The following is a 24,679-nucleotide window of genomic DNA, read 5'->3' on the forward strand; positions in this document are numbered from 1 at the left end:
GCCTTTTGGGCCGTTGAGTATTCCGTCGTTCGGGGTCTGCCCATCGGCTGTGTGGAATGCGATGTTTGTTGTACAAAGCAGAGCACGCGCTCACTCCGATCAAGCCCCCACGATCTGCAATCAATCACTGGGCAGTGCTGCGAGTGGCTTGGTCCCTGCAATTGACCCTGCATGCTTGTCTGATTACTCTGTTGCGGGACCTCGGCAAGACCAGAATGGCAGCCAACTCGAGCGCGCGAGCGCGACAACACGGCGGCCCCAAGTCAATGAGAACAGGCTACTGTACGGTATAATTAGGACCGGTTTACTGGTCGCATTGGCCCAAGAAGTGTGCACCTCAGGTTTCTAGGGCCCGCGCCACCAGATTTGACACTCCCACCGCGACAGAGCATCCTGTCTTTGCGATGCTGGACACCATGCAACTGTTGAATTGCTTTCCGCATGCGACGCTGTGCCCTCAAGGTCTGAGATCCAATTCCGTTTCGTCGGAACGGCCCCTTGTGTTGTTCTTCACATGTCCGGGCTCCGCTGGATTCGGTCGCTGTGGGAGTCAATGGGACCGTATTCCGCTTCGTAGCGGGGCCTGCGGGTTCAAAATCCCACCGAGTCCGTGTTGTCCGGCGCCGTGCCGATCGGCCGTGCACGGATTCGCGGAGCTTGAAATGCTCATGGCGACAAATAAAGATTCATAGACAACCCTCCGCTGGCTCACCTCGTGCTGTATTCATCCGTCATCTCCCTGTTCGCCATGGCTGCAAAACTTATCCTTCCGCTGCTAAGCGCCTCGGTGTTCTACGCCATTTTCTACTTCGCGACCGTCAACGGACTCCGGGGCCTCGCCGACGAAAGTATAGCTGCTGGGACGCTTCCCGGGACAGACAACTGGCCGCTTCGGACAGTGTACACTGGCATTGGCAAGATCGATGAGCTTCTGACGATCTTGACGACATTCTTCTGGCCTGTCACGGACTCAACTCACCCCGCATTGCTTCTGCACTCAATCGCTTTCTCGGGCACGTTTTGCTCCGCCTGGGTTCTTGTCACACTCGAGTCATGGAGAAAGGGCAATAATGGCACAATTCTCGCGCTGTGAGGGGGACCACTGTGGTAATGAGCCTCAGCGAAGAACCATGAAGCTAATGCGCGACAGTCCATCCATCTTCGGCTTGACAGCACAAGCCCTCACGTTCGCTTTTGCGACGCCACTGTACTGCGCTGTGCAGGTCCACACCTCGGTCACCGCCGGAAAGCCGTCAGCACAGAACCTTCGGATCCCCAACAGCGTCCTGCGAGTGCTGCCATTTGCCTTTGTGTTGGGCATGCTTGTTCCCTCGTCGCTGATGCTTCTTCCCGTTTCCGAGACCATCACCCCTGATGTCAAGCAAATCCTGATTGCCATATGGCAGCCCTGGCCTGCCTATGTTGCGATCCTGCTGCGCTTTGCGCACACGGCGCTGCCTCCAACGGGACAGGAAGAGGACTCGCCCCAGAGTACCGCCAAGGGTCGCCGCTCTCTCCGCTACGCCTACGCCTTTGCCTTTGCCAACACCGCCATTCCGCACATTGTCACCCTGACAGTCTCCCTGGCGACCGTTGCCGCGCCGGCCATCTTCGACCCGAAGTACCGCGAGGCTCTGCACCCCCTAAACGTGTTCCACACGCCGCTGCCCTGGACGTCGCCCGTAGTACAGGTCACTACAGTAGGTGAAGGCGTGCACGGCTTCTTGCGATGGGACTACTTGATCGGCACTGCGGGTGTCTTGGTATGGGCTATTAGCCTTTACAGAACAGCTCACCGCTTTGTCTATGGCCGCGTGGATAACATTGGCCTGCTTTTGAAGACAGCGTGGCTGACCGTGCTTGCCGGTCCCGTTGGAGCCGCTGTTGAGTTGATGTGGGAAAGGGATGAGTTGGTATTCCACGCCGGCAATGTGAAGTCCGAGGCCAGGAAGGTGTAGGTCCCAATGCGGGTTTGTATAATATCAGGATCGGAGATAGCTGCTCGTGTTCAATTGAGGAACATGTGAGAAGTATAACGGTCTCTCAATGAACCCCAGTCCTCGTTCATCATGCTCAATACCATCATTCAGTCATCCCAAGTCACAGACTTCGTCACCAGAAACTCCTCCATCCCTTCGGCTGCGTTGAAGCGACCCCAGCCACTACGATTGATCCCACCGAAAGGAAGCGCGGTCTCGTCGTGCACAGTCATACTGTTGATGTGCACCGCACTGAAGTGCCGCTTGTCAGCAAAAGCTTGTGTTCCCCTGGGACGAAATGACCTACCCAGTCTCAAGTTTCCGGGCCAAGGCAAAGCCTTTGCGAAGGTCTCGAGTGAAAATGGAAGCCGACAGTCCGTAGCCGGAGTTGTTCGCAATCTCAACTGCCTCGTCTTCGTCTTTGACCGTGACCCAGCCCATCAGTGGCCCAAAGTTCTCCTCCTTGTATGCTTCCATGTCCTTGGACAGCTTCCCAATGACGGTTGGGATAAAATGTGCGGCATCGCCGCTCGGTGGCGGGCCGCCAGAGAAGATCTCTGCCCCTTTCTGTTGAGCGTCCGCAAGCACGGAAGCCAAGCGCGACGCCGAGTGGGACGAGACGACGAGCGGGGGAGAATTGCTCTGCGCTTGTAAAGCCTCCAGGCCTTCCTTCAACGCCTTCAAGAATTGCGCTTCGATATCGATGTGTACCAGTAAACGGTCCGTTGACATGCAGATTTGCCCGGACTTTCTAGAGTCAGATCTCCCTACACAACTTCCGCTTAGCATGAGGAGGGAGTACTCACGTTGGCGAAACCGCCCATGATGCATGCCTGTGCGGCCTTTTGCAAGTCGGCATCAGGCAAAATAATGGCGCTATTTTTGCCGCCGAGCTCGAGCAGAACCGGTTTCAAGTTCTGGCTACAGAGGCAAGCCACCTTTCTGCCGACAGATGCGCTACCAGTGAAGTTGACCTTCCGCACAGCGGGGTGCTCAACCATGACCCTCGCCAGCTCAGCCGCCGCAGTCGGTTGGCATGAAATGACGTTGACAACACCGGGAGGTACGCCCGCATCGTGGAAGATCTTGCCCAGAGCCCAGTAGGACCGCGGGGTATGCTCCGACGATTTCAAAACCGTGGTGTTCCCCGTTGCGATTGCCGTTGCTGCCGCACGAACACCGAATACATATGGCGCATTCCTGAGTTGCTGGTGAGCCATCGAGGCATTGAATCCTGCAAAAAGCCGCGACAAGGTTGACACTCACCATGGGACGATGCCGAGGATGACGCCATATGGTTCCTTCCACACCATTGCACTCTGGCCCTCTGCCTTGACCGTGGGCACACTGCCGCAAATGCCGGGCGCACGCCCGGCGCAGTCCCGGAACATGTCGATGGCCAGCTGCAAGATGATGTGGCGCGCAACGAAGGCGTCGGTGCCCATTTCCGTTCGAACGTATCCGCACAGCTCGTCAGCGCGCTCCTCCATTAGCATCGCCGCTTTGAGCAGGATGCTCTGGCGGAGCATGGGCTTCGTCGCCTTCCATCCTGGCAGCGCAGCAGAAGCGGCCTCCACGGCGAGCAGTGCGTCTGCGGGGGATGCAGACGCCGCGTCCCAACAGGCCTTGCCTGTAGAGGGATCAATGACTGGAAAGCTCTCGGCGTGAGTTTCCTCAGTGCCGTTGATCCAGGAAGGGACGGTGAAAGCCATGGTAATGCGCTGTGCTCCTGCTCGAACAATGACTGCGGGCCGACGCGGGCTGTTCCGTGCTGGAGAGGATGCAGCAAGAAGACAACTTCGAATCGCAGGTACGATTGAACGCGGGGAAGGGGGTTCCAGAACAGACGCGAAATCATCCAACAGATGCAAGCTCGGTTATTCTGATCTTCCACCGCGACGACCCGCCTGTGCGGCTCTGTTAGGCACCAAATCGAATGAAGCCTAGGGTCAACGCAGTAAGCCTGCAGGAAGCCGGAGGATCAACGTCGCAAACCAATTCGATTGCGAAAAGTATGGAGACCGACGTCACCAGAGCCATTTTTTTTTGGCTTGACTGTCGTGATCCCGCAGGTGAGTGTCAGTAGCGACAGGACTGACAGCGGCGTGACTCTGGTGACGGTAGCGCGAGCCGCATGAACTCTGGCTTGTGATTTCGCGTTATTCCTCTTGGAGTTGTCGCTGGGCCATCGCCATCCTGATGTTTGGTGGCCCAGCCACCTGTGCAAATCATCTATTTTCTCACTGTTGTAGCCTCTGTGCAGGAGCGAGATATTTCCAAGCCCTTCCTTGGGTGGAAGCGTTCACCCGACTACTGATCAGCTCGTGAATTGGCAGGGTGAAGAGTGAAGACCCAGATTCAGTCGCAAGATCATTTTGTGGCACTTGCGCAGCGCGCGCCTCACAATCCCAGTCGGCGTACAATGTACCGTAGCAAATCGTGCGAAACGGTGTCAAGTTGAGTAGGAGGGTAAAGTTCGTCGTGTTCCAAGCTGCTGGAGTTTGAGTTGTGCTAGCAGGTTCATTGTCGCAGGCTGTGGTAGCCCTCATGGTTTGTCCCGGTTACCAGTCTCCGGCATCGAGAAGAAGGCAAGGTCAACGGCGCGAGAAGCCACGGTGCTCGAAGAGCGCGCAGACGAGACGGCGAAGGCATCGAATGCGGCGTGCCTCGCGTTCGCTGTTATTTCTTGTCTACCTCTCTGGTCTCTCCTCCCCGCTCTGCGCCGTCGTCGGACTCGGCGCGGCCACAGCAACCATGTTAGCTACATCATCCATGTCGATGTGGCCACCCCATTCGAGTCTTGCAAAGGTGACAACTCACTTGCGGTGGCGATGCCTCCATTCCTATGTGCTGTTTGTCTGGCTCTAGCCGTGGGGTGCGACCAGTACGGCTTTCGACATCTCGATTGGCGCTGCTGTTGGCGAGCGGGTACAGAGTTCCATTTCAACAGTATCGGTATCGAACGCCTTGGTGTTTGTCCAGAATAAGGAGAGCAACCTCCAGGCGCTATCAGGCCATTCAGGCTATCTTCGTCCTTTTTGCTCGCCGACATGGGCGCATTATAGTCGTTTGCTGACATGACCTGCGGTATGGCACGATGCACCAAACACGAGCGAGGCGCAGCAGCCACCATGATGATCTCTCGCCAGTCTGGCTCGTCGTTCTGTCGTGAAAGCTGAGTAAGACTTGATGGGCCAAGCCGCCGCAACTCAATCTGTTTCGAAAGAGCTGATCGACGTGGCGCCATTGTCTGCGCCGCCTCTTGGAGGTCATTGTTCATGTTCAAGTGGACGCCACAGTTCACCGACACACCAGCTCAGGAGGCTTCGATATGGTTACAAAAATAACTTATGCTCCTCAGCATGTCCGACGGGGCGTCGCTCCCCTTCGGTCCGTCGGCCAGCGCCATTTCTCACCAATTTGGAATCGCTCATCTCCAGTCTCACGTTTTTGGGGTGGATATTCAGCCCGCGAGCAGATCTTGGAGCCTCAAATCCACAAGAGCAGCCCCGCGTCAGCATTTGAGCCCTGCTAGGTTGACGAAGGCGGCGGCGTTGCTGACGCTTTGGCGCTGACTCTCAGTCCCAAATAACCCCAGACTTTTTCAGAATCGATGTATATGAAGATGGACCGGCCCAGCGTTGCCGTCGCCAAGTCGAGCATGGGAGTCGCGTGTTGACTGCAGAGGGCACGAGTATTTTGTTCATGTTTCCTTCATGTTCCGTCCAGAACCAAGATGTCACGACAAATCGACACAATGCACATGCCCTTAAAGAGGCGCAACATGAAGGTTGTCATCGTGAGCGCCAGCCGGTAAGAGCCTGACCCACCAGGACCGCGAGACTCGACCAAGGCGCTAAGTTCTGTGCCGATGGAAATGAAGGACTGGAACTCTTGGGCTGTACAGCGCGATGCAAATGCTGGGCTATAGCCCGTACCACATGAAGGAAGTGCTTCTTCATGGCAGCGGGCACATGAAGGTTCTCATTGAGGCCATTCGTGCGGAACACAACAGGTTTTCCGGCATCCAGAGATACCGCAAAGAGGACTACGCAAAGTGGTTCGCCAATTACGACGTCAGTCGTGTGCATCGCTTAACGCAACGAGTGCAGTCGCTGACCGGGCCGCAGTGCTTGATCGAGGTGCCTTTCTTCATGGGCTCGGAAGCAATCGAGGCCTACGTTGACGACCCAGACGTCAAGTTTATCCTCACCGAGCGAGACCCCGACAGGTGGGTTAGTTCGATCAACAACACTGTGGCGGGTGTGGTGCAAATGGCTTCAGCCTTCCCGATCCGCTTGCTCAAACACTTCAACGACGACCTTTATTATTTCTTCCTGCTCAATGAGCTCATTTACGCCTCAATTTCCGATTGCACCTTGCCCGGCGATGCGGAGAACAGACCCAACATGCGACGGAACTACATGTCGTAGTAAGTGCTTGACTGCTTGTCACGAGTGCTGGTCTCCAGTCATCGTCGCTAACACGCCTTGTCCAGCATCGCGATGGTGAAAAGAACCGTTCCGTCTGATCGACTTTGCCAAATCCAACTGGAGAACGGCCTGGGGTGGAACGAGATATGTCCTTTTCTCGGCATCGACGTGCCCGACGAAGAATATCCGCGCGGGAATGAGCCTGCAAAGTTCCAGGCGTTGGTGGGGGATTGGCTGCGTCCACGGATGGCGAGCGCAGCGCTGAAACTGGCGGGTCTGGTGACGGTCTCAGCGACTGCAGGGGCAGGGCTGTGGGTGTGCCGGAAAACAGTGAAGGCTGCTGTTTCCACAGGACTGGCGGCTTTGTCACGGCCATAAGATCAATTAATAAGAATGACTGTCTTCAAAGAACGGTTCAGGCTACTGGTAAATGAAGCTTGTGGCCCAATTGAAGTAGGACGCTGGCCAAGTCGACACGTTCCCAATGCAGGCCATCGCGAGCGAGGTGCCGGGGTTGCAGAGATCCAGCAGCAGCTCGCCTTTAGTACGACATACGTTGACAAGCAGCCTTTCCGGAGCCGCCTCTTCCCCAGGATGGTGTTTGGGGCTCATCTCACATCTACCTGTCGTTATGATCCATTAGGTTGGCAGAGAAGTCCGAAGTCGTAGTCTCTTCGGGCAGCGGAACTCATCACCAAGATGCTAGCTGCCTCGCCGTCTGGTGCCCTGGCCGCCAGAAGAAAACTGGGGAGCACAGCCCTGTGTCGCCATGTCGGCAACTGATTCCACATGCCAGGGGCAGCAGCAGTCCTCCCGGCGACGTTCAGTGAGTCTCAAAGCACCATTGATCCACAAAGTCACCCAGGCACGTCAGCTTACACGGCCGAACAAGGGTTCGGCCCGTGCTGGACTCTCCCGTGTTCTTGTTCTTCTGGTATGTCTTATTACCTGCCAATTTCAGGCAACATCGAATGACTAATCGCTTCCCATTGCGCTTTATCTTCAGCGCAGATGGATCATATTAATCTGGATCAGTGGCTACTGCTGTGTCGTGGTTGTCCTTGTCCTTGTGTCTCGTCCTTCCCCCACTCAGGCCTCCATACGCTCTGTCGCAGCTAAGGATCAGTTCAAGACCAGCATTACTCGCTAGGCACAGGCCCAAGGGTTGCCGAAATCAGCTCTGGCCAAAAAGACAGCATTGCCAAGGGAGTTCCATCGTTCTTTGCAGTCTCGTGCTACAATGCGATCGCACGTCCTTGTCGGCGCAGCGTCCTTGCTGGCCGCGTCAGTAGCTGCAAGCCCGACGGTTGTGGACAAACAGCACCAGGTCACCTACCGCGGCCTCGAGCGTAACGGCATCGAAGCTTTCCTCAACGTTCCCTATGGCCAGAACACGGGCGGGTCCAATCGTTTCAAGCCTCCAAAGCCCTACGTCGCGAAAAGAGGCAGCACAATCGACGCGCGCGCCTATGGACCGGCCTGTCCCCAGGCGCTCGGAGAGTGGGTGCTGCCCATCGCACTCAGCAATGTCACCGAGATTTCGGAGGACTGCCTCAACCTGAACGTGGCTCGGCCCAAGGGTACATGCTCCAACGACCGGCTGCCCGTCATGGTCTACATTCACGGTGGGAGCTTCTGGGCGGGGCAGAACTCGGAGCTAAACATCAGGCCGGACGGGATGGTTCTCGAGTCGACCGCGAATGGACTACCCATCATCCACGTCGCCATGAACTACCGCCTGGGCTGTAAGTGATCCGTACACATCCAATTGCAGTTGGGCGTTTGCTCATGCTTCCAGTCTTTGGCTTCGCGCAATCGGACGCTCTCCAGAAGGAGGGATCCGAGAATGCAGGCCTGAAAGACCAGCGGCTGGCCCTGGAGTGGGTGCACAAAAACATTGGCGTATTCGGAGGCGACCCTGATCGCATCACCATCTTCGGCCAGTCTTCTGGAGGTGGGTACACAGCCGCCTGCGGCTAACAAATCTCACTGTCTGGAACGCTAACCTCAAGGCCAGGCCTGTCCGTGGGCATGCAAATCATGGCGTATGGTGGAAACAAGCCGGTCCCGTTCCACCAAGGTATCTGCGAGAGTCAGGCCCTGGAGCCCGGCATCACGGGCAACTTCACCATCGATGCGATGAAGGCTCTGGTGGACCACGTCGGCTGCAACACGAGCGACTTGCACTCCAAAGACACGGTTCAATGTCTCCGAAAATTCGACATGCAGACGCTTCTGAACGCGTCGCTGGCAACATACCAGAGCGACATTGCGCATAACATTGGCGACATCTGGCTGCCTGTTGTGGACGGCGACTTCCTCCCAGCGGCACCATCCCGACTTATCAAGGAGCGCAAATTCGCCAATGTGACTACCATGATCGGTTGGTGCGACAATGATGTGACGTTCTTTACCGATACTGCTATCAAGACGGCCGACGACACGCTCAAGTTTATCTCGGCGTACCTTCCCGACGTGACGAGCTCCAACATCAACAAGCTCCTTGCGCTCTACCCGGCGGCCGATTTCCCGGCAGACAAGGCTGCGGGACTGTCAAGCGAATTTTATCGCTCGGCCAGGATTTTCAGGGACATCCTCATGACGTGCCAGCCGACGTGGTACGCCGAGCACATTGCGTCCGCCGGCAACGACGTGTACCTCTACAACTGGAACCAAACGATCCTGGACCCTGTGCTGGAAGCGATCACTAACCAGACCGGGTTTGGCCCCATTCACACGTCCGAGTTTGCCTACATCTTTGGCAACCTTTCGCACTACGACATCAACGGCTATCCTTTCCACCCGAGCAAGTCCGACTATGCGCTACAGCACCGCGGTTCGAGATCCTGGTCTACGTTTGCCTCCATCGGCCAGCCTGGCCAGCGCGGACGCGACACCTTCCACGGATTCACGACAGCGTTTCCTGGTGGCAAGGAGACCGATGTCTTTGTTGTAGGCGGGCCGCATGAAGGTCTTTCGGCATTTGATGGGCCGAGGGCGCATCCCGCCATTCAAGGCCAGAAGCTGAAGGAGAGGTGCGCTTTCATCAACTCGCCCGAGATGATTGACCAATTGCGGTACTAGCGGCAAACTCCCCCGTTTCTCCTGTACATAGGTCTGCAGCACTGTGCACTAATCAATAGATTCTGCTTGTGTACCACTTGCAAGAGCTGCTGAGCCAAAAGGAGGGTTGACTATTGCCGGTGGCAGGGCGCGGCTCCAACTGTTGGCGAGCAGCACGCGACAGCTGCTGTGTGACAACGCGCCCCTTGTTGCCCAGCTTGCATACGCCACTGCTCCTTGGCTGCACATGTGGAACTGTGCAGTGCCGGCCGTCCGGTGGCGCCCTGGTCTTCCAAGGTGTCGTTGCTCGTCGAAGCAAAGGGGCGCCCCAAGGGGCAGGCACTGCGCATGTGCGGCCTAGCAGAATGGCAGCCAAATCCGAACCACGTCGCAACACTGTGGCCTGTCTGTCCAATGAAGCGAAGGGGGGTGATATGGCGGAACTCGACCAAGGAGATATATCGTCAAGTTGTGCCAGGAAGCAACTGCATGGCTTTCATGCACCTCGCACGCAAGACTGAACTCTCTCAGGATCTGCAACTCGCCCAATTGCCGCCGCTCGGTTTCAAGGCCAGGGCATTAGTGGAGGAGCATGGGGCCTGGACCTCGGCAACCCCCCCCCCCCCCCCCCCCCGGGCCGCCGCCTCCCGCGCTCAAGCGGCTCCCTCAAGCGGCTCTCCACACGATCTTCTTGTGAGTTGGCCGGCGAGTAGCAACACCAACGAAGGATGCACCTTCGCCAACGACAATGCACTTTATTGCGAGCTCGTCATAAGATATCATCACAATCGCAATGTCCACTGCGCAGCGCTCGATTGTCACGCCGTTCTCGGTGTCGCTCCTACTTGCAGCCCTCGTCGCGTACCTGTTGGGCCCAACTGCGCGTCAGACAGCGGTTGTGCTGGGGTTCTTCCGCAGCCCTGCCAACACGGTCTTGGCGGCTGATCAGACCTTGTCTGTGCTTGAGGGGACGACGCACTGCGAAGACCTGCACTATCACCAGGCAAGTGGGCTTCTATTCACGGCGTGCGAGGATGACGCCGCCAAGAGGCATCGCTGGTTCCCCCCCTTGGCCCATTTTGACGACCCGGATATCTTGACATCCACGGCACGCGGGTCGCTCAGAGTCATCGATCCCGAGGTGAGTGACGGCCAATCACCCCATGCCTCGTCTCGGTGGTTGCATGCTCACAAAGTCTTAGACCCTGGCAGTTCGGGCACTGCGTCTCGACGGCTTCGACGGGCCGTTTGTGACGCATGGAATCGACGTCATAGATGATCCCCAACACCCGGCCGGCGAGGCGGTCTACATCTTCGCCGTCAACCACGTTCCCAACCGCGACCACTTCGTCAAGGGCAATTCTTCCGCCCCCAAGAGCCGCTCAGTTGTCGAGGTCTTTCACCATGTGCTCGGCTCGGACTCGGCGCGGCACATCCGCTCTGTGTGGGACGCCCTCATCAAAACGCCCAACGATATCTATGCTGCGTCGCCGACGTCGTTCTTTGTCACCAACGACCACTACTACAAGGAAGGGCCCATGAGGGCTCTTGAGGACTTGAGCAGGGCAGCTAAATGGACTAGCACCATCTTCGTGGACTTCTCACAGGCGGCTGAGGACAAGACCAGTGACACGCAAGGTGTCCGGGCTTGGGTCGCCCTCGGCAACATGCACAACAACAACGGCTTGGGCCACGGACGAAGGCCGGACGAGATCGCGGTGGTCAGCTGCTGCAGCGGCAAACTGCTTCTGGGCACGGTCGTGGATGGGTCCTCGTCGGCGCTGAGAGCCGCACCGCGCAGCATCCAGCTGTCGGAGACCATCCAGTTCGACTCCGTCGTGGACAATCCGAGCTACTTCGCCGATCCCTTTGCCAAAGGGTCGAAGGACAAGAGCGGGTTCGTGCTGCCGGGCTTGACCCGGGCCGTGGACCTGCCAAAGACCACACTGGACCCCGGAGCGACCGAGCCCATCATGGTGTGGAAGGCGTCGCCGGACGAGAGCAAGTCTGGATGGAAGACGGAGCTGCTCTTCGAGGATGACGGGTCCAGAGTGCGGAGCGCGAGCAGCGCAGTGCTGGTGGCGGCTGATCCGGCCAAGCACAACGGGGCGCGACGGGCTCGCTTGTTCGTGACTGGCTTCCTGTCGAAGAACATGGTGGCCGTGGACGTAGACCTGTAGGAAGCAGCTCAAGCACAGTAATGCAGCCGGAACACTTGGGCGAAGCCAAGATTACATGTAGTTCCGCATGTGACGGGTAACTGTACCTGGCGTGGTTCGAGGATGAGAAAGTAGCACAGGGCATGAACCACAGCCACGCGTGACGACTCTACGAGCAAGGCGGAGGTAACAAATGGATGACCTGGAAGTTACCCCGCATCCAGACCTGCTGGATGCGCGGGGAACCTGCAACCCGCGGGACCGGGCGACGGCCCCATCAAGTTCACGACGGTTGGGGGAGGCGGGCGGGGGGATTCCGTTGCTTTCCAGTTGACGGAGCAGCCACCAGTCATGGACTCACAGCCCATGGGCAGCAGCAAACGGCACAGAGGGTCAGGGGCCGGATCCACACCTACGCTGGCGTCCAGCCCCATCCATCACTGACCCCGGTGCGTCCAGGTGGTTGACGCGCCAAGTTCTCGAGGTAATAGTCCTGCCTGGAGGCGTGATGACCTGGTCGCCCCGGTCGCACAACTGAACCCAGCACGAGGCCTTCCATCACTGCATCGCCGCGACCCCTGCGGCCCCTTTACAACCCATTCCCGTTGTTTTCCCTGTGCAGCGCTTCGTCGCGCGAGATACCCTCGTGTCTTCCTCCCGGCATGGGGCCTCTGCCCGTCACCTAGACGTCCGGTCGCCCGCCGTCGCGGCGCGAGCACAGTCAACATGCCGGCCCGGGGATCATCGCGGGACGTCGGCGTCGCCCGTCGTCGCACACAGTTCTCCAGCTGCGACGAGTGCCGTCGCTCGCGTGTGGGCTGCGACGCCCTCAGCCAGGGCACCCGAGATGACGAGCCCGGGGCCTGCACGCGATGCCAGAACCGAAACAAGCAGTGCACGTTCAAGGTATGTCTCATCGTCTGCCCCAGGCGGCGACCAGCAACGGCGGACACTCATGCAGACACGCCCAATGTAGTGGATGAAGGACATCAAGGGCGCTGGGCCAAAGAAGGTCCCTCTGGGAAAGCGGAAGCAACGTCACCACTCCATCACATCGTCGACGACTGATGGCGCCGCGTCGCGAGACGCTGGAGCGCTCGGCTCTCCGACGCCAAAGGCTGGCACCGCGGACAGCATTCTCAGCATGGTGGACTGGGCAGCAATCGGCGGTCCCGCCTCTCTGCCTCATGACGATCGGTGCAGAACGGCATCGCTCATCGCGCCCTCTCCCGCCGACACCACTTCCACGGCGTATAGCCTAGAGCCCACCGGTTTGGTGAGCAGGGCGTCCCTTCAGATCATCTACGACCGCGGCTTTGATGCCGTGTTCGGCTCTTGGATGGGACGACATGGGTGCCCATTTTTGTGAGTAAAGCCCTCGTCGTCGTTGAATCGGCCAGCTTGCTGAGCAAAGTACGATGGACAGGTTGGGCGAAAACAGCCTCGCGGAGAAGCACGCCAGCATAGCTGCCATTTGCAGCCGTCTCGACGCATGGATGACGGATGCGTCGGATGACGAACCGGTGCCCATGATGGACAAGCGGCAACAAAGCCCGCGAGATCGCCTTATTGACGACTCCTTGCAAAACACCATCGCGGCCTTCTCAGCCAGGTGGCTGCCATTGACGTCCAGCAAGACGGACCCGGATCAATGCCACCGAAACGCCATCCACGCGCTCTGGCGACATGCTCGGAGAGACATGCTGCGTGTCATCAACAGGCCGTCGTACCGCTCCATGCTGGCCCTGTTCTTATTTGCACTGACGCCCATACCCGCCGGCATCCACGAGGACGAAGAGGTGGATGGCATCTCCGGCCAGGCTTGCGTCCATGCGGCCCTTCAGCAGATCCAGACCCTACGAGCGAGGCAGCGCAATCTGCAATTCAGCGGCTCCAAAGTCTCGCCATCCATGAAGTCCAAGGCCATCTGCGCGAGCCCCGAGTCTATTGGCACGTCCGACTTTATCGCCGCCGAGAGCATCGCATACTGGGCCGCCCTGACGTTTGACACGTCCGCATCCCTCACTCTCAATTGCAGGTCCCTTCTCTCCTCGGGCCTCTTCGGCTTCGAAGCGGAGCTGCCTTGGCGACTTGTACGAACCGGCGCCAAGATGTTCGAAGAAACTACCCACGATTGGCGGGCGGGCGGCCTGCTCGAAATGACGGACGATCGGGCGAATCAGATCATTGCAAACGGGACATCGTGGAAGCTGCTCGCCTGGAAGCTTACGGCTGTGTTCAAGGAAGCGTTGAGAGACGGCCACGATGAGTCCGAGGTCCTCAAAGGCTACAGGCGCGTCACCGAGTCTATGCAGCATTTCAACGACACGTATCGCCAACCGCTCGAGCAATGTCAGAGACGAATGCAGTTTTTGGAGCAGCAAACGAAGTTGCGCTGGTGTAAGCTGAAGCGACCCTGTCCCGCACCAGATTGCGCTAATAGCGACGGCAGACTCATTGATGTTGCACTACCATCTCAGCATACTCATGCTCGAAGATATCATCGAGGCCACTGGCCGCTATGACCTCCTACCCGGCCTCAGCACCGCGACCGCAGACGCGGAAAACGCGGTCATGAACACTCTCGTTTTTGGACTTCACAACACCTTCACACTGAGCTTCAAGAATAGCTTTGTTGGCAGTCCCGGTGACGCAGATGGCGACTCGACAGACGCAGTCATTACCGTACCGCTCATCTCCATGGACCCATACCCGCATCACGTTGTCGCAAGCGTCCAGCTGATGCGAAAGGCCATCGACCGCCACCTTGCGATGGGTAAGATCAGCGTCGAGTCTCACACCAGCCTCCAGGCGACACTGGAGCAAACTCTCAGTCAGCTGCCCCAAAGTTCCAAGTCGGTCCAGGCTGCAAGGAACAGGTTCTCCTTAAAGGGACCGAGCGATGGGGCCGGTCTGCACCAAGACCCGTACGTAGATTTGCAAGCGCAGTACGCAGAATAACACGAGGCTCAATGACAACCCCAGACCTGAATAGAGCAGCCGTCTCTCAGTGGACGCACGCTCCCGTCGCGCTCCCGTGTCCCCACGCAGCGTCGAGCATGAGGACGACTCTGCTGCAGCGGTTCATGCGCCCCGCATGCCAATCGGACCCTTTGGACACCCTCCTGGGTTCCTTGACGATCCGTTTCGGTAAGTTTACAGTCTCAATGACCTGCGCTATCACTGGCTGGAGCAACGGGTCCAGCCGTGGACGCAGTGCGTACAGGCGCATCTAAATGCCCCCCAGCTGGGGGAATGCCTCGCTACCGAGATCAAGGGTTGATTGCACCCGCATTTAGTCCCTTCGGTGCCGCATTACTTTGGATATTGGTTGAGCTAAAAGATGTGCGCATCAGGAAACATGAGCGTTGCGTCGGATCCGTGGCTGTCAGCCGGTCGGATCCGACCCACAAACCACGAGGATCGGATCCGAAACAATGATGAGCCACGCTGGCGACGACCTATCCCTCGCGGACAGATGAGCGACAACAGAAATCCTCATCATAAATTGAATCGGCTGTTTCTGCAGTATCATCGGCGTTTGGTCGCTTGAGCTGAAAGAAATGTGTCCTGCGATGGCGCGCACAATCAGATCCTCGGTCGCGGTCCTCGGCGCCGGCTCGCAAGGGCGGCGACTGGCCTACATGGTAAGGCATTTCGTGATCGCAAAGGCACGCTGAGCTAACAGGATCGACCAGTGGTCAAGCAGGGGCAAGGATGTCCATCTCATTGACGCTGCGCCCAAGCAGCTCACCGCCAGCGTCGAGGCTGTTCAGAAGTTTCGCACCGAGTCGAAAGCCGGAGATGGCTTCGGCACAATACGCACGCACGCCCCAAGCACCCTTGCCGACGCGTTGCAGGACTCTTGGCTTGTTGTAGAGGTATGCGCGCCGGCGTCTCACCCATCAGAGTGAGTTTCATGGACACTAACCTGGCTGCTCAGTGTGTCCCGGAGAGGTTGTCGTTGAAACAGCAGGTCATGGCTGAGCTTGACGCGCTGGCGCCCGAGGATACGATTATCGCATCAAACTCGAGCAGCTATTCGTGTAAAGAGATACTCGAAGGTCTTGAGCTCAACCATTCCAGACGCGTTTTGAGCGCGCACACTTGTGAGTACAGTTCCGGCTCCGACAGTCTCAGTACTTATACTGACCCCGCACTCTCCTCAGACTGGCCACCGGAGACGACAGGTTTGTCTTCGCCCGGCCCGTGCCAGCAGCGAGTCATCTAATGACAGGTTTAGTGATTGAGATTATGGGCCATGACAATACCGACGCGTCGCTCGTTGAGGTCATGATGAAGCGATGCGCTGAGCATGGCTTCTCGCCATTCCACGTCAGGACGGACTCTATGGGCTACATTTACAACCGGTACGTCCTCTGTCGGCATGACAATTGATAGTGGCACAAACTGATGTGCTCCACTGTAGAATCTGGGCGGCGATAAAGAGGGAGGCACTCCTCGCTGCTTCGGAAGGCGCCGGCACGCCGGAAGAGATTGACAGTATCTTCCGCGGCGTGCTCAAGACGGCCAAGGGGCCCTTTGAGCTGATGGACATTGTTGGGCTGGATGTCGTCCTCGACATTGAGCAGCACTACGCTGCCGCCCGTGGAGACATTCCCGTTGAGCCACAGCAGTATCTCAACCGCTTCTTGCAGAAGGGGCACCTGGGCGTCAAGAGTGGTCAGGGCTTTTACACATACAGCGACCTAGCATCAGCGTAGCGAACATGTTTCTGTTCCGCCTCTAGGCACCACATCCGAAAGCTCTCTAAACTTTGTTGGACGTCATGTTCTGGCCCATAGGTTTGCCAGTCTCTTCGCGGAAGGCGAATGAACATGTCCTTTCCCCAAATTGAACATGACGATACGCTTCACGTTGCTCCCCCATTTACTTACCGAAACGCCAACAGGGCTCACTGGGTGTGGCGAAAGCAAGACATCTGGTCGATGATACGCGCATGCGAGCTTGTAGCAGAATTGTCGTGTATGTCATGATTACTCTATTCCTAAGCGTCGATATTGCTCTGGCTGGTCTACTTGCACTATGAACGCTCGGCGCAGCAGGGCTACAATTTCCTGGCAGCTTTCAGCCCTTGAACCCTCGGACGATTGTCCGAACCTGGTTGACGATTGCAGTCATCTCTGTCCCTACTCGAGAGATCTGTCAGCGTGCCAATCACATACCTCGCGGAGAATACCAGGATGCACACTTACCGCCTCTCTGGTCTGTGTTTGCGCCATACCATCCGACCCAGTCCCAGCACGCATTTTGGTTGGGGAGCGACAAGCCGTTCCATATGACGTGGAGCGAGTTGTCGATCTTTGTCTGTGGGAACAGGACGATGATGTTGTTTGTATCTAGATCGTGAACTCAGTGCCTTTACTCCAAAGCGCCATGGCTCGAACTCGCGTGGGGCAGCTTACCGGCCCATTTCTTGTATCCAGTGTTGTCCATAAACTTGGAGCCAATCTGGCTGTGGCTTTGCTGGCAGCCGTGCAGTGCGACGTGTAGCTTGCACACCTCGGATCCGTGCCTGCACGCCGCGGGAACGTACAGGTAGCCTGTGCTGTCCATACCCAGGGTCCCATATTTGCCCGTCTGATCGAATGGTACCGTGGTGCCCGTAAGACTCCTTTCATTACGAGCCTTGAGCTTGCCATACATCCAGCCGAGCACGGCGCCAGCGCCGTCGTAGTGACAGTTGCTGATCCACGGCGAAGAACTCTCGCCGCATGGGTTGTCACCTGCACCGTCAAAATCTGTCGGAAACACGTGGGCGGCGCCATCGCTAACGACGAATGACACTTTCGCTGGATCGTCGAACGCAGACAGCTGGGCCCTGAGCTGCTGCATTGGGTTGACGCCGACGGTCAAATCGGCTGTTCCGACTTGCATGAATATGCGCCGAGACTTCAAGTTCTTTACTGGCGCAATTTCCTTGCCAGACCAGACCTTCATATTGGCGGTCGGGGAGTCAATGGCGGACGTTTGGTTGCTCAGACACATCGTGAACTGCGCAACATTTGTTAGCATGCAGTTCGCCAAGAACCACCTGCAAGAAGGCATGGTTGCCTACCGGCTGGTTTCGAGCACAATCGTAGGGCCCGCCAGCAAAGACCCCGAAGCCCGTCTTGAACACGTCCGAGTACGCGACGCCAAGCTGCGCCGCCATGAACCCGCCCGACGAGAGCCCGGACACGGACACGGACGAAGGGTCCACATTGTAGGCTCCGAGGCAGGCGGCCAGCGCCTGTGGCGCTGTGAGGCTCAATAGCAACGCGACGACATGGCGCCGGGTCATTGTATAACGAGACACCACGACTTGTTGAGTCGTGCTGGGAGGAATTGATGTCGAAATGAGAGAAATGTCCAGAATCGAGTTGCACGGCTGCCATGCCACAGCTGCGGTCATCAATTAGTAGGGCCACTGTCACTTCTGCATATTTATATGTCCGCATCTATTCGTGGCGTGCAGGCAGGGAGCCGTCTGCCGTCATGTTGGTGCGTTCGTGTCGCTGCAATGCGACATCAGAGCGAGGTCGCATCAGAGCTCAGCTCCTCTACGTATCAGGCCTTGCCCGAGCAGAAACTCGTGATGATGGAGTCAGGAGACGCTTGGTGATGTCAAAGTCCACTTCGGAACCGACTCTAGCAAATGCTTGCAAGGACGCGACGGCTGGCTTATGGCATGGGTCACGTCGGAATTCTCTCCGTTTCATGCACAGCGCCACTTCCCTTCCCGCGAAGGAGGGCGCCGCCACGTCCTGCCCCCGCACATAGCATGATGCATCGAACACGACAGAAAATCTGGGGTAAGCTCGCTAGCGAACCAAGGCATTGGCGGGATGGTTGTGGGAAAGGGAAAAATGACAGGAAAGGCTTTGCCTCGGCAGGCAAACGCCAACGCTCACACCAGCTCGAAACCGGCCGGCTACGCGCCCAGGGTGCTCACCAGACCACTGGCTAGAGTGCGGAGATCAGGGCCTGATGCTGGTCTGATTTGGTGGCAGCTAGCACAGGGACGGCATGGACTGCGTATGCCATCCAGTCTCGGCTTTGTGGGCTCGTGGAGGGCGCCTGTCTCGCTGCGCGGAGGCCCCGCCGCTGACCGAGCCGCGTTCAGAGCTTTGGTGTCGATTGGCGGCCCCAGCGCTTGGGACCAAGTGCCGGTGCTGGGCTCCGGCCCTGGTGGGTGGCGTGGGGGCAGTTGACGAGGTGCGGAACATTACTGAGCGAACTCATTGGCATGACTTGCAGCAGGGCCACATCATCAGCGGCGGATCCGACGGGAGCTTCGAGGGCCGCACGGTAGTTATGACGGCGCTTGGACATTGGCCAGGGCCCTCTTTACCCGCCCGTCCCAGCGCCCGGGTTCGATGTTCAGCAGGGCATTTGTTTGGAGCGATGAGGATGTTCATTCTTCAAGGGCCACACCATCATGGGCCCAGCAGAGCTTCCCCGCCCCCGCGTGCTACCCCGGGTAGACTATTGAGTGGAGCGTGAGGGCCAGGCTTGCCAGGCTCATTCAGGTGGTCCCAGTCTGGCCCGGATCCGAGACATGCGCTGTTCTCTCCTCCCACCAGTTCTGGAACGGAACCGATCTCCCTCCAACGCAGTTCCTCTCCCCAAACTTCGCGCTTGGGGATCAATTGTGGCTTGGCGTGTTGGCTATATCATCATCGGGAGCTTTCCTCAAGTTTTGATGTTTCACAGGACTGTTGGCTCCCCCTAATCTCGACAACCCACCCCCCTTGTGACACCGCAATCTCGTCGCGTGCACAGACTTTTACAACGCCGCGTCAACTCTCTCTCCTTCGCAGTCTGCAGTAGAGCCTCTCGCCCACGATGGAGGCGGCTTCGCTTCACTCGTCCGAGAAAGTCGGCATCCACCAGGTTGCCGATACTGGCGCGACGCAAACGCCAGAGAAGCAGGGCAGCATGACAGATGTGCCCTTGTCGCATGTCAAGGGCCTTGGGGCCCAGGCGCGTTCACCAGAGGAGAACAAGGAGCTGGAGAAGAGGGTACTGTGGAAGGTGAGTTGCCACCAACGCAAAACGGCACATTGAAGTTCGTCGCCGCTGATTACTTGGGGTGGCAGATGGACATTCGCCTGATACCCATGTTGGCCCTCTTGTATCTACTCTCTTTCTTGGATCGTGAGTTAACAACGCCACTCGCACAAACGTTTCGGCCTGCTGATGATGTTTCTCGTCCGGCGCAGGTGGCAACATTGGCAATGCCAAAATTGAAGGCCTCCAGGAGGATTTGAACATGCAGCCGGCCCAGTACAACTGGTGTCTGACCGTCTTCTTCTTCACTTATGCGGCATTTGAGGTGCCCAGCAACCTTTTGCTCAAGCGGCTACGCCCGAGCCGATGGCTTCCGCTCATCATGGTTGCCTGGGGTCTCGTAATGACCCTCATGGGCATAGTCAAGAGCTACCATGGCCTATTGGTTGCCCGCTTGTTCTTGGGAGTGACCGAGGCCGGTCTGTTCCCTGGCGTCGCGGTAAGTGATAGACAGTACCAGCAACGCCCGCTCAGTACAAAATGCTGATCGCGCCCGCACAGTATTACCTCACGCTTTGGTATTGCCGACACGAAATCCAGCTTCGCCAGGCCATGTTTTTCTCGGCCGCATCCATCGCAGGCGCTTTCAGTGGACTTCTGGCCTTTGGCATCAGCAAGATGGATGGGGTTGGCGGTCTTGAGGGCTGGAGATGGATCTTCATCCTGGAAGGCATCGTCACGGTCCTTGTCGCCTTTTGCGCCTTCTTTTTGATCTACGACTTCCCCGACACGGCCCCTTTCCTCACCGAGGAGGAACGCGACTTTGTCGTACGCCGACTGAGATACCAAGGTCAGACGCCCGTGACGGTTGGGGAAGACATCCAGGGCGGTGCCGCGACGCCCGAGCAAATCCAGGTTGGCGAGGCGGACGAGTTCCAGTGGAAGTATGTCCGGCAAGCCTTTGCGGACTGGCAAATCTGGGTCAACATCTTTGTGTACTGGGGTGTAAGTGCCATGCCTCTCGCTCGGATTCCTTCCTGCCCGCTGGCCATTCTGTCCTGGCCGCTACATGCACGCACATGGCAAATTGCTCACATTAGACTTGACAGATTGTCTGCCCTCTGTACGGCATCAGCCTTTTCCTGCCTACGATCATCAAGAACCTGGGCTACAAATCGAGTACCGCGCAGCTCATGACCGTCCCAATTTACATCACGGCCGCCATCTTGGCCGTCATCGTCGCCTACTGCTCCGACAGAGTAGGGAAGCGCAGCCCGTTCATGATCACGCTGATGTGCATCATGGCCGTCGGCTTTGCCATGTGCGTCTAGCCAGCTCTTGGTGTCAGGCTGCGATTTAAAGCTGACCTCTATAGGTGCATCTCGTCGTCGAACCCTAAAGTCGTGTACGGCGGTGTCTTCATCGCGGCTTGCGCAATCTATCCGGCTTTCCCGGGTGTCATTACCTGGCTCTCCAACAACCTGTCCGGCAGTTACAAGAGAAGCGCGGGCATGGCCATCCAGATTGGCGTGGGGAACTTGGGCGGCGTAAGTCATACCTCCAGTTCGCGATGCGCGTTTTCGTGGGTGAGGGCAATGTTCTAACAAGGCGTCCAATCAGGCCATGGCATCAAACTTTTACCGTCAGCCCGACAGCCCTCGATACTTCCTGGGTCACGGGCTCGAGCTCGGCTTCATCGCGTTGGGCATCACCGCGGCGTTGGTCCTGCTCGTGTCGTATCGGGCCATCAACAGCAAGCGGCAACGGCGCCTCGCGGCGGGGGAGCACCACAGCATGACGCCCGAGGAGCTCTCCGAGCAGGGCGACAAGGCTGTGACTTTCCGATACATGTATTAGAGACGTCGGTCGATTGAAGTGTAGGTGCGGGGATATGTCCAGAGTACGAGCACAAGCAAGCACTTCGCGGTGTCTTGGGAGAAGTAGCCAAACGGCAGCGAATGTGCAAACGAGACTCTGTCTTCCACGTGCTCATGTCGTCCGGATTAGCTCGCGGGGAACCGACTGATCACTTTCGGCCCGTTCAGCTGTAAATCCAGGTCCCCATGTCCCCTTCCTTTGTCCTTGTCAAGTGCACTGCCCAGGCCACTAATTCGTGAAAGTCCGCAAGCCGTGTTACGAGTCTGGTGAAGCGTCAGGAGTGCCCAGCCAGCCAAAGCACGCGCGTGCCGGCGGCCCAGTGAGACCTGCCGGTCGGCGCGACACTGCGCAATGCATGGCGCGAGTCATTGACCGTGGCCGTGGCTACCAACGGGACCTCCTCTCGGCCGTGCTTGTTTCCTTCGGCTTTGGCAATTGGTGTCGTTTTCCTGCCGCAAATCGCCACCCACATGAAGCAAGGTTTGCGCCGTTTCAATGTGGCTGGAAGGACGGGCGCAAAAGTTAACGCGGCATCGGTTGTGACTGGATCTCACATCATCGCTTGCCCCAGACGGAAGGTCCCGCAGGCTGGCGGGCGCCTTTTTTCGGCGCGATGGCGACCCGGCGAAGATCCTCTCGGCGCGGACAGATCTTGGTTTCGAAGGCTCGGCTTGACCGGGGCTCGGTCTGTGCGCTGGAAGCAGGACCGGGTCTGTATACCGAAATACGATGTCAGGCCGAGACGAGCTGGCCGTCTGAACTTTTGAAGATGCTGGATTGTGGTCTGTGCTACGGCCCGCAGCCGCCCCGTCGGCCCAGGCCTCGATTTGGCTCTCTCCAGTCAATCTCCACAGCTATGAAGCAGCTTAATTGCAGAACGGGGACTACCGATGCTCCTCTGTAGCGTCCCGGCCCAGAAGCAGCTTCTACCGAACGAGCGAGCTGATTACACTTTTTACCTTTGGCGTGCCTGCTGTAACAACGCTTGCCCGGGTGTCGGTCTTTGGGAGGATCATCGCCGGTGGCGCTCAAGCCTGGGTGGCGTCCACCGTCTCTTCATGGCGTCGCCGCATTTGCAGGGGCCCCAGTCCTTTTGCAAATGATGCCGCGATTCATTCGCTTGCCATGCTCAGGGGATTGAAGATCTCCGGGGTCTCTGAAGGGCGCCATCCAGCGCCAGCTGTGCGCTCGCGTCCTGAGGCCTGAACACGAAGAAGGTTTTGAGTTCTTCGATCGCCTTTGCGTCCGCTTTGTGCCGTCTGGTATTAGTTTCTCCTGCTGGCACCGAACCTGTCCAAAACCTGCCTTTCTTCAATCACGAACCTGCACGCGACGAAGCCAGACTGCCAGGTGTAGTTCTGCTGCTTCATTTCACCAGCCCCTGGACATTCATCCAACATTCCCCTCCAACGACGCCACCAACAATGTCACGAAGCACCGTCCGGACATGACATCGACAGGCCTGGAGACCCTCCCGTAAACCGACATGGGCGCAGGCGATGACGAGTCGACCAATGGCCGCCCAGGTCACCGCCGCGGGGACTGGCTAACCATTATCGTTTTCATCAGCATCGCGCTCTACAATGTCGTCGAGCTGAACTTTCTCATCGCCAGCACCTTCAAGCGATACCGCGGCCTCTATTTCTGGAGCTTCCTCGTCGCGACATGGGGTATCGCCTTCAATGCGGTCGGCTACCTGGTGCGCAGCCTCCGGGCTGACCCCTCTGGCTACGCCCAGGCCACGATCATTCTCATCGGGTGGTGCACAATGATCACAGGCCAATCACTCGTCTTGTATTCGCGCCTGCACATTGTTTTGCACAATGCGGCACGGTTGCGCATGGTCCTGATCATGATCATCACAAACGCCGTGTGGCTCGGCGTGCCCGTCATCATTCTCGTCTACGGCACCAACTCCAACAACCCTGGGCCATTCGAGAAGCCCTACTCGATCTTCGAGAAACTGCAGCTCACCGTCTTCTTTGTGCAGGAGGTCATCATCTCCGGCCTATACATATATGAGACGGCAAAGCTGCTCAAGCTACATCGCGGCGTGGCAAACTCAGGGACCAGGCGTGTCATGGGCCACCTGATCCTCGTCAACGTCTTCATCGTGCTCCTCGACATCAGCATTCTCGTCCTGGAGTTCACCGAGCACTACAACCTGCAAACGGCGTGGAAAGCGCTCGTCTACAGTATCAAGCTCAAGGCCGAGTTCAGCGTGCTCAATCGCCTCGTCGAGTTCTCGCAGCTGCTGCGCAACGCCGGTTCCATGAATGCGAGCCGCGCTCACAACACAACTGACATTGCGCTCGAGCGGTATATTCTCAACGCGTCGCGCGCGCCGACTGAAACGGAGTACGAGGTGCACGTCGGGACAGGGCGGAGAGACAGTGAGAAAGAGGGCGCGCAGCCACAAGGCCTGGAGGTGGTCAAGACGACTGCCGTAACAGTCAGTCGCACGGGAAGACAGCCGACGGATCCGGCGGACAGCCGGTCTGCTGGCCAGGCGTCAACTGAGGACATAACCGAAGCGGGCTGTGCCTCGTCGGTATCGTCGGAGGCGCATTTGGCAAGGCCGTAGATGATGGGGCCGTCGCTCAGGACGACGATGGGGCACAACTGATAGATTACGCCATGTATATCACGCATATAATGTACAGCATAAGCCTGCCAAAGGGACGGTGAGCTTCAGACCGCCGGCCATCGAGAATCTGTGTCATGGATGTCGGGCACGGCGAGGTGTTGACCATCATGCACGGCGGCTTACAGAATGGAAGCCAAGGCCCAACTGGGCCATTTCACCAGCTCGGCCGCGCATGGGAATCGACGCAGACGCAGCTGTATCTGCGTCAAACAAACAAGCAATGGGTGCATGCGATCCACACGGTACATGGAACACCGATCACGGCCGCCACTTCGCCCTCGCTTACTCTTGGTCGCTGGTGGACTGCGACAACAGTGTAGGAACCTTTGTGATACAGTGTCGCCTTGGGTCACATCCAAGGTGGGTGGCAGTCCACTGTAAGCAGCCGCAATTCTTTATGGTGGGGGCAATGCCTTCAAGCCGCGCAGCCCAGCCAAGCCAGCATCAGCGACCAAGGAGGTATAATAGATTCAGTACCGCTTGAGATGGTAAAGAGGCAGGTTTTGC

The 24,679-nt window shown here is 57.8% G+C and overlaps 9 protein-coding genes across 9 annotated transcripts; 7 read left to right on the forward strand and 2 right to left on the reverse strand.

Annotated features, from left to right (window-relative positions):
- Positions 1–748: 748 nt before the first annotated feature.
- PLICBS_001811 (uncharacterized protein) lies at positions 749–1,958 on the forward strand (the record flags this gene model as incomplete). The annotated part of the gene is made up of 2 exons (XM_018321407.1): positions 749–1,089; positions 1,151–1,958. 2 exons carry the CDS (start codon positions 749–751, stop codon positions 1,956–1,958), a joined length of 1,149 nt encoding a protein of 382 aa, XP_018178886.1.
- Positions 1,959–2,086: 128 nt separating this feature from the next.
- On the reverse strand, positions 2,087–3,691 carry PLICBS_001812 (uncharacterized protein; the record flags this gene model as incomplete). Its single annotated transcript, XM_018321408.1, has 4 exons — positions 2,087–2,231; positions 2,287–2,726; positions 2,786–3,179; positions 3,246–3,691. 4 exons carry the CDS (start codon positions 3,689–3,691, stop codon positions 2,087–2,089), a joined length of 1,425 nt encoding a protein of 474 aa, XP_018178887.1.
- Positions 3,692–5,736: 2,045 nt separating this feature from the next.
- On the forward strand, positions 5,737–6,412 carry PLICBS_001813 (uncharacterized protein; the record flags this gene model as incomplete). The annotated part of the gene is made up of 3 exons (XM_065599912.1): positions 5,737–5,792; positions 5,863–6,055; positions 6,110–6,412. The coding sequence occupies 3 exons, from the start codon at positions 5,737–5,739 to the stop codon at positions 6,410–6,412; spliced, it is 552 nt and encodes a 183-aa protein (XP_065455984.1).
- A 1,240-nt stretch (positions 6,413–7,652) lies between these two features.
- PLICBS_001814 (uncharacterized protein) lies at positions 7,653–9,496 on the forward strand (the record flags this gene model as incomplete). Its single annotated transcript, XM_018321410.1, has 3 exons — positions 7,653–8,157; positions 8,211–8,366; positions 8,430–9,496. The coding sequence occupies 3 exons, from the start codon at positions 7,653–7,655 to the stop codon at positions 9,494–9,496; spliced, it is 1,728 nt and encodes a 575-aa protein (XP_018178889.1).
- A 772-nt stretch (positions 9,497–10,268) lies between these two features.
- PLICBS_001815 (uncharacterized protein) lies at positions 10,269–11,655 on the forward strand (the record flags this gene model as incomplete). The annotated part of the gene is made up of 2 exons (XM_018321411.2): positions 10,269–10,616; positions 10,678–11,655. The coding sequence occupies 2 exons, from the start codon at positions 10,269–10,271 to the stop codon at positions 11,653–11,655; spliced, it is 1,326 nt and encodes a 441-aa protein (XP_018178890.2).
- Positions 11,656–12,360: 705 nt separating this feature from the next.
- Positions 12,361–16,358, forward strand: PLICBS_001816 (uncharacterized protein; the record flags this gene model as incomplete). Its single annotated transcript, XM_065599913.1, has 11 exons — positions 12,361–12,540; positions 12,611–12,999; positions 13,061–14,034; positions 14,087–14,561; positions 14,686–14,784; positions 15,227–15,281; positions 15,333–15,515; positions 15,578–15,743; positions 15,804–15,824; positions 15,878–16,004; positions 16,064–16,358. 11 exons carry the CDS (start codon positions 12,361–12,363, stop codon positions 16,356–16,358), a joined length of 2,964 nt encoding a protein of 987 aa, XP_065455985.1.
- Positions 16,359–16,722: 364 nt separating this feature from the next.
- Positions 16,723–17,938, reverse strand: PLICBS_001817 (uncharacterized protein; the record flags this gene model as incomplete). The annotated part of the gene is made up of 4 exons (XM_018321414.1): positions 16,723–16,784; positions 16,851–16,994; positions 17,061–17,649; positions 17,714–17,938. The coding sequence occupies 4 exons, from the start codon at positions 17,936–17,938 to the stop codon at positions 16,723–16,725; spliced, it is 1,020 nt and encodes a 339-aa protein (XP_018178893.1).
- Positions 17,939–19,482: 1,544 nt separating this feature from the next.
- On the forward strand, positions 19,483–21,504 carry PLICBS_001818 (uncharacterized protein; the record flags this gene model as incomplete). Its single annotated transcript, XM_018321415.2, has 7 exons — positions 19,483–19,671; positions 19,737–19,794; positions 19,860–20,146; positions 20,209–20,652; positions 20,757–20,968; positions 21,023–21,194; positions 21,268–21,504. The coding sequence occupies 7 exons, from the start codon at positions 19,483–19,485 to the stop codon at positions 21,502–21,504; spliced, it is 1,599 nt and encodes a 532-aa protein (XP_018178894.2).
- A 1,507-nt stretch (positions 21,505–23,011) lies between these two features.
- PLICBS_001819 (uncharacterized protein) lies at positions 23,012–24,109 on the forward strand (the record flags this gene model as incomplete). Its single annotated transcript, XM_018321416.2, has 1 exon — positions 23,012–24,109. One exon carries the CDS (start codon positions 23,012–23,014, stop codon positions 24,107–24,109), a length of 1,098 nt encoding a protein of 365 aa, XP_018178895.1.
- Between the last annotated feature and the right edge of the window lie 570 nt (positions 24,110–24,679).

This window comes from Purpureocillium lilacinum, assembly GCF_023168085.1.
Source record: "Purpureocillium lilacinum CBS 284.36 DNA, scaffold_2, whole genome shotgun sequence".
NCBI lineage: Eukaryota > Fungi > Ascomycota > Sordariomycetes > Hypocreales > Ophiocordycipitaceae > Purpureocillium > Purpureocillium lilacinum.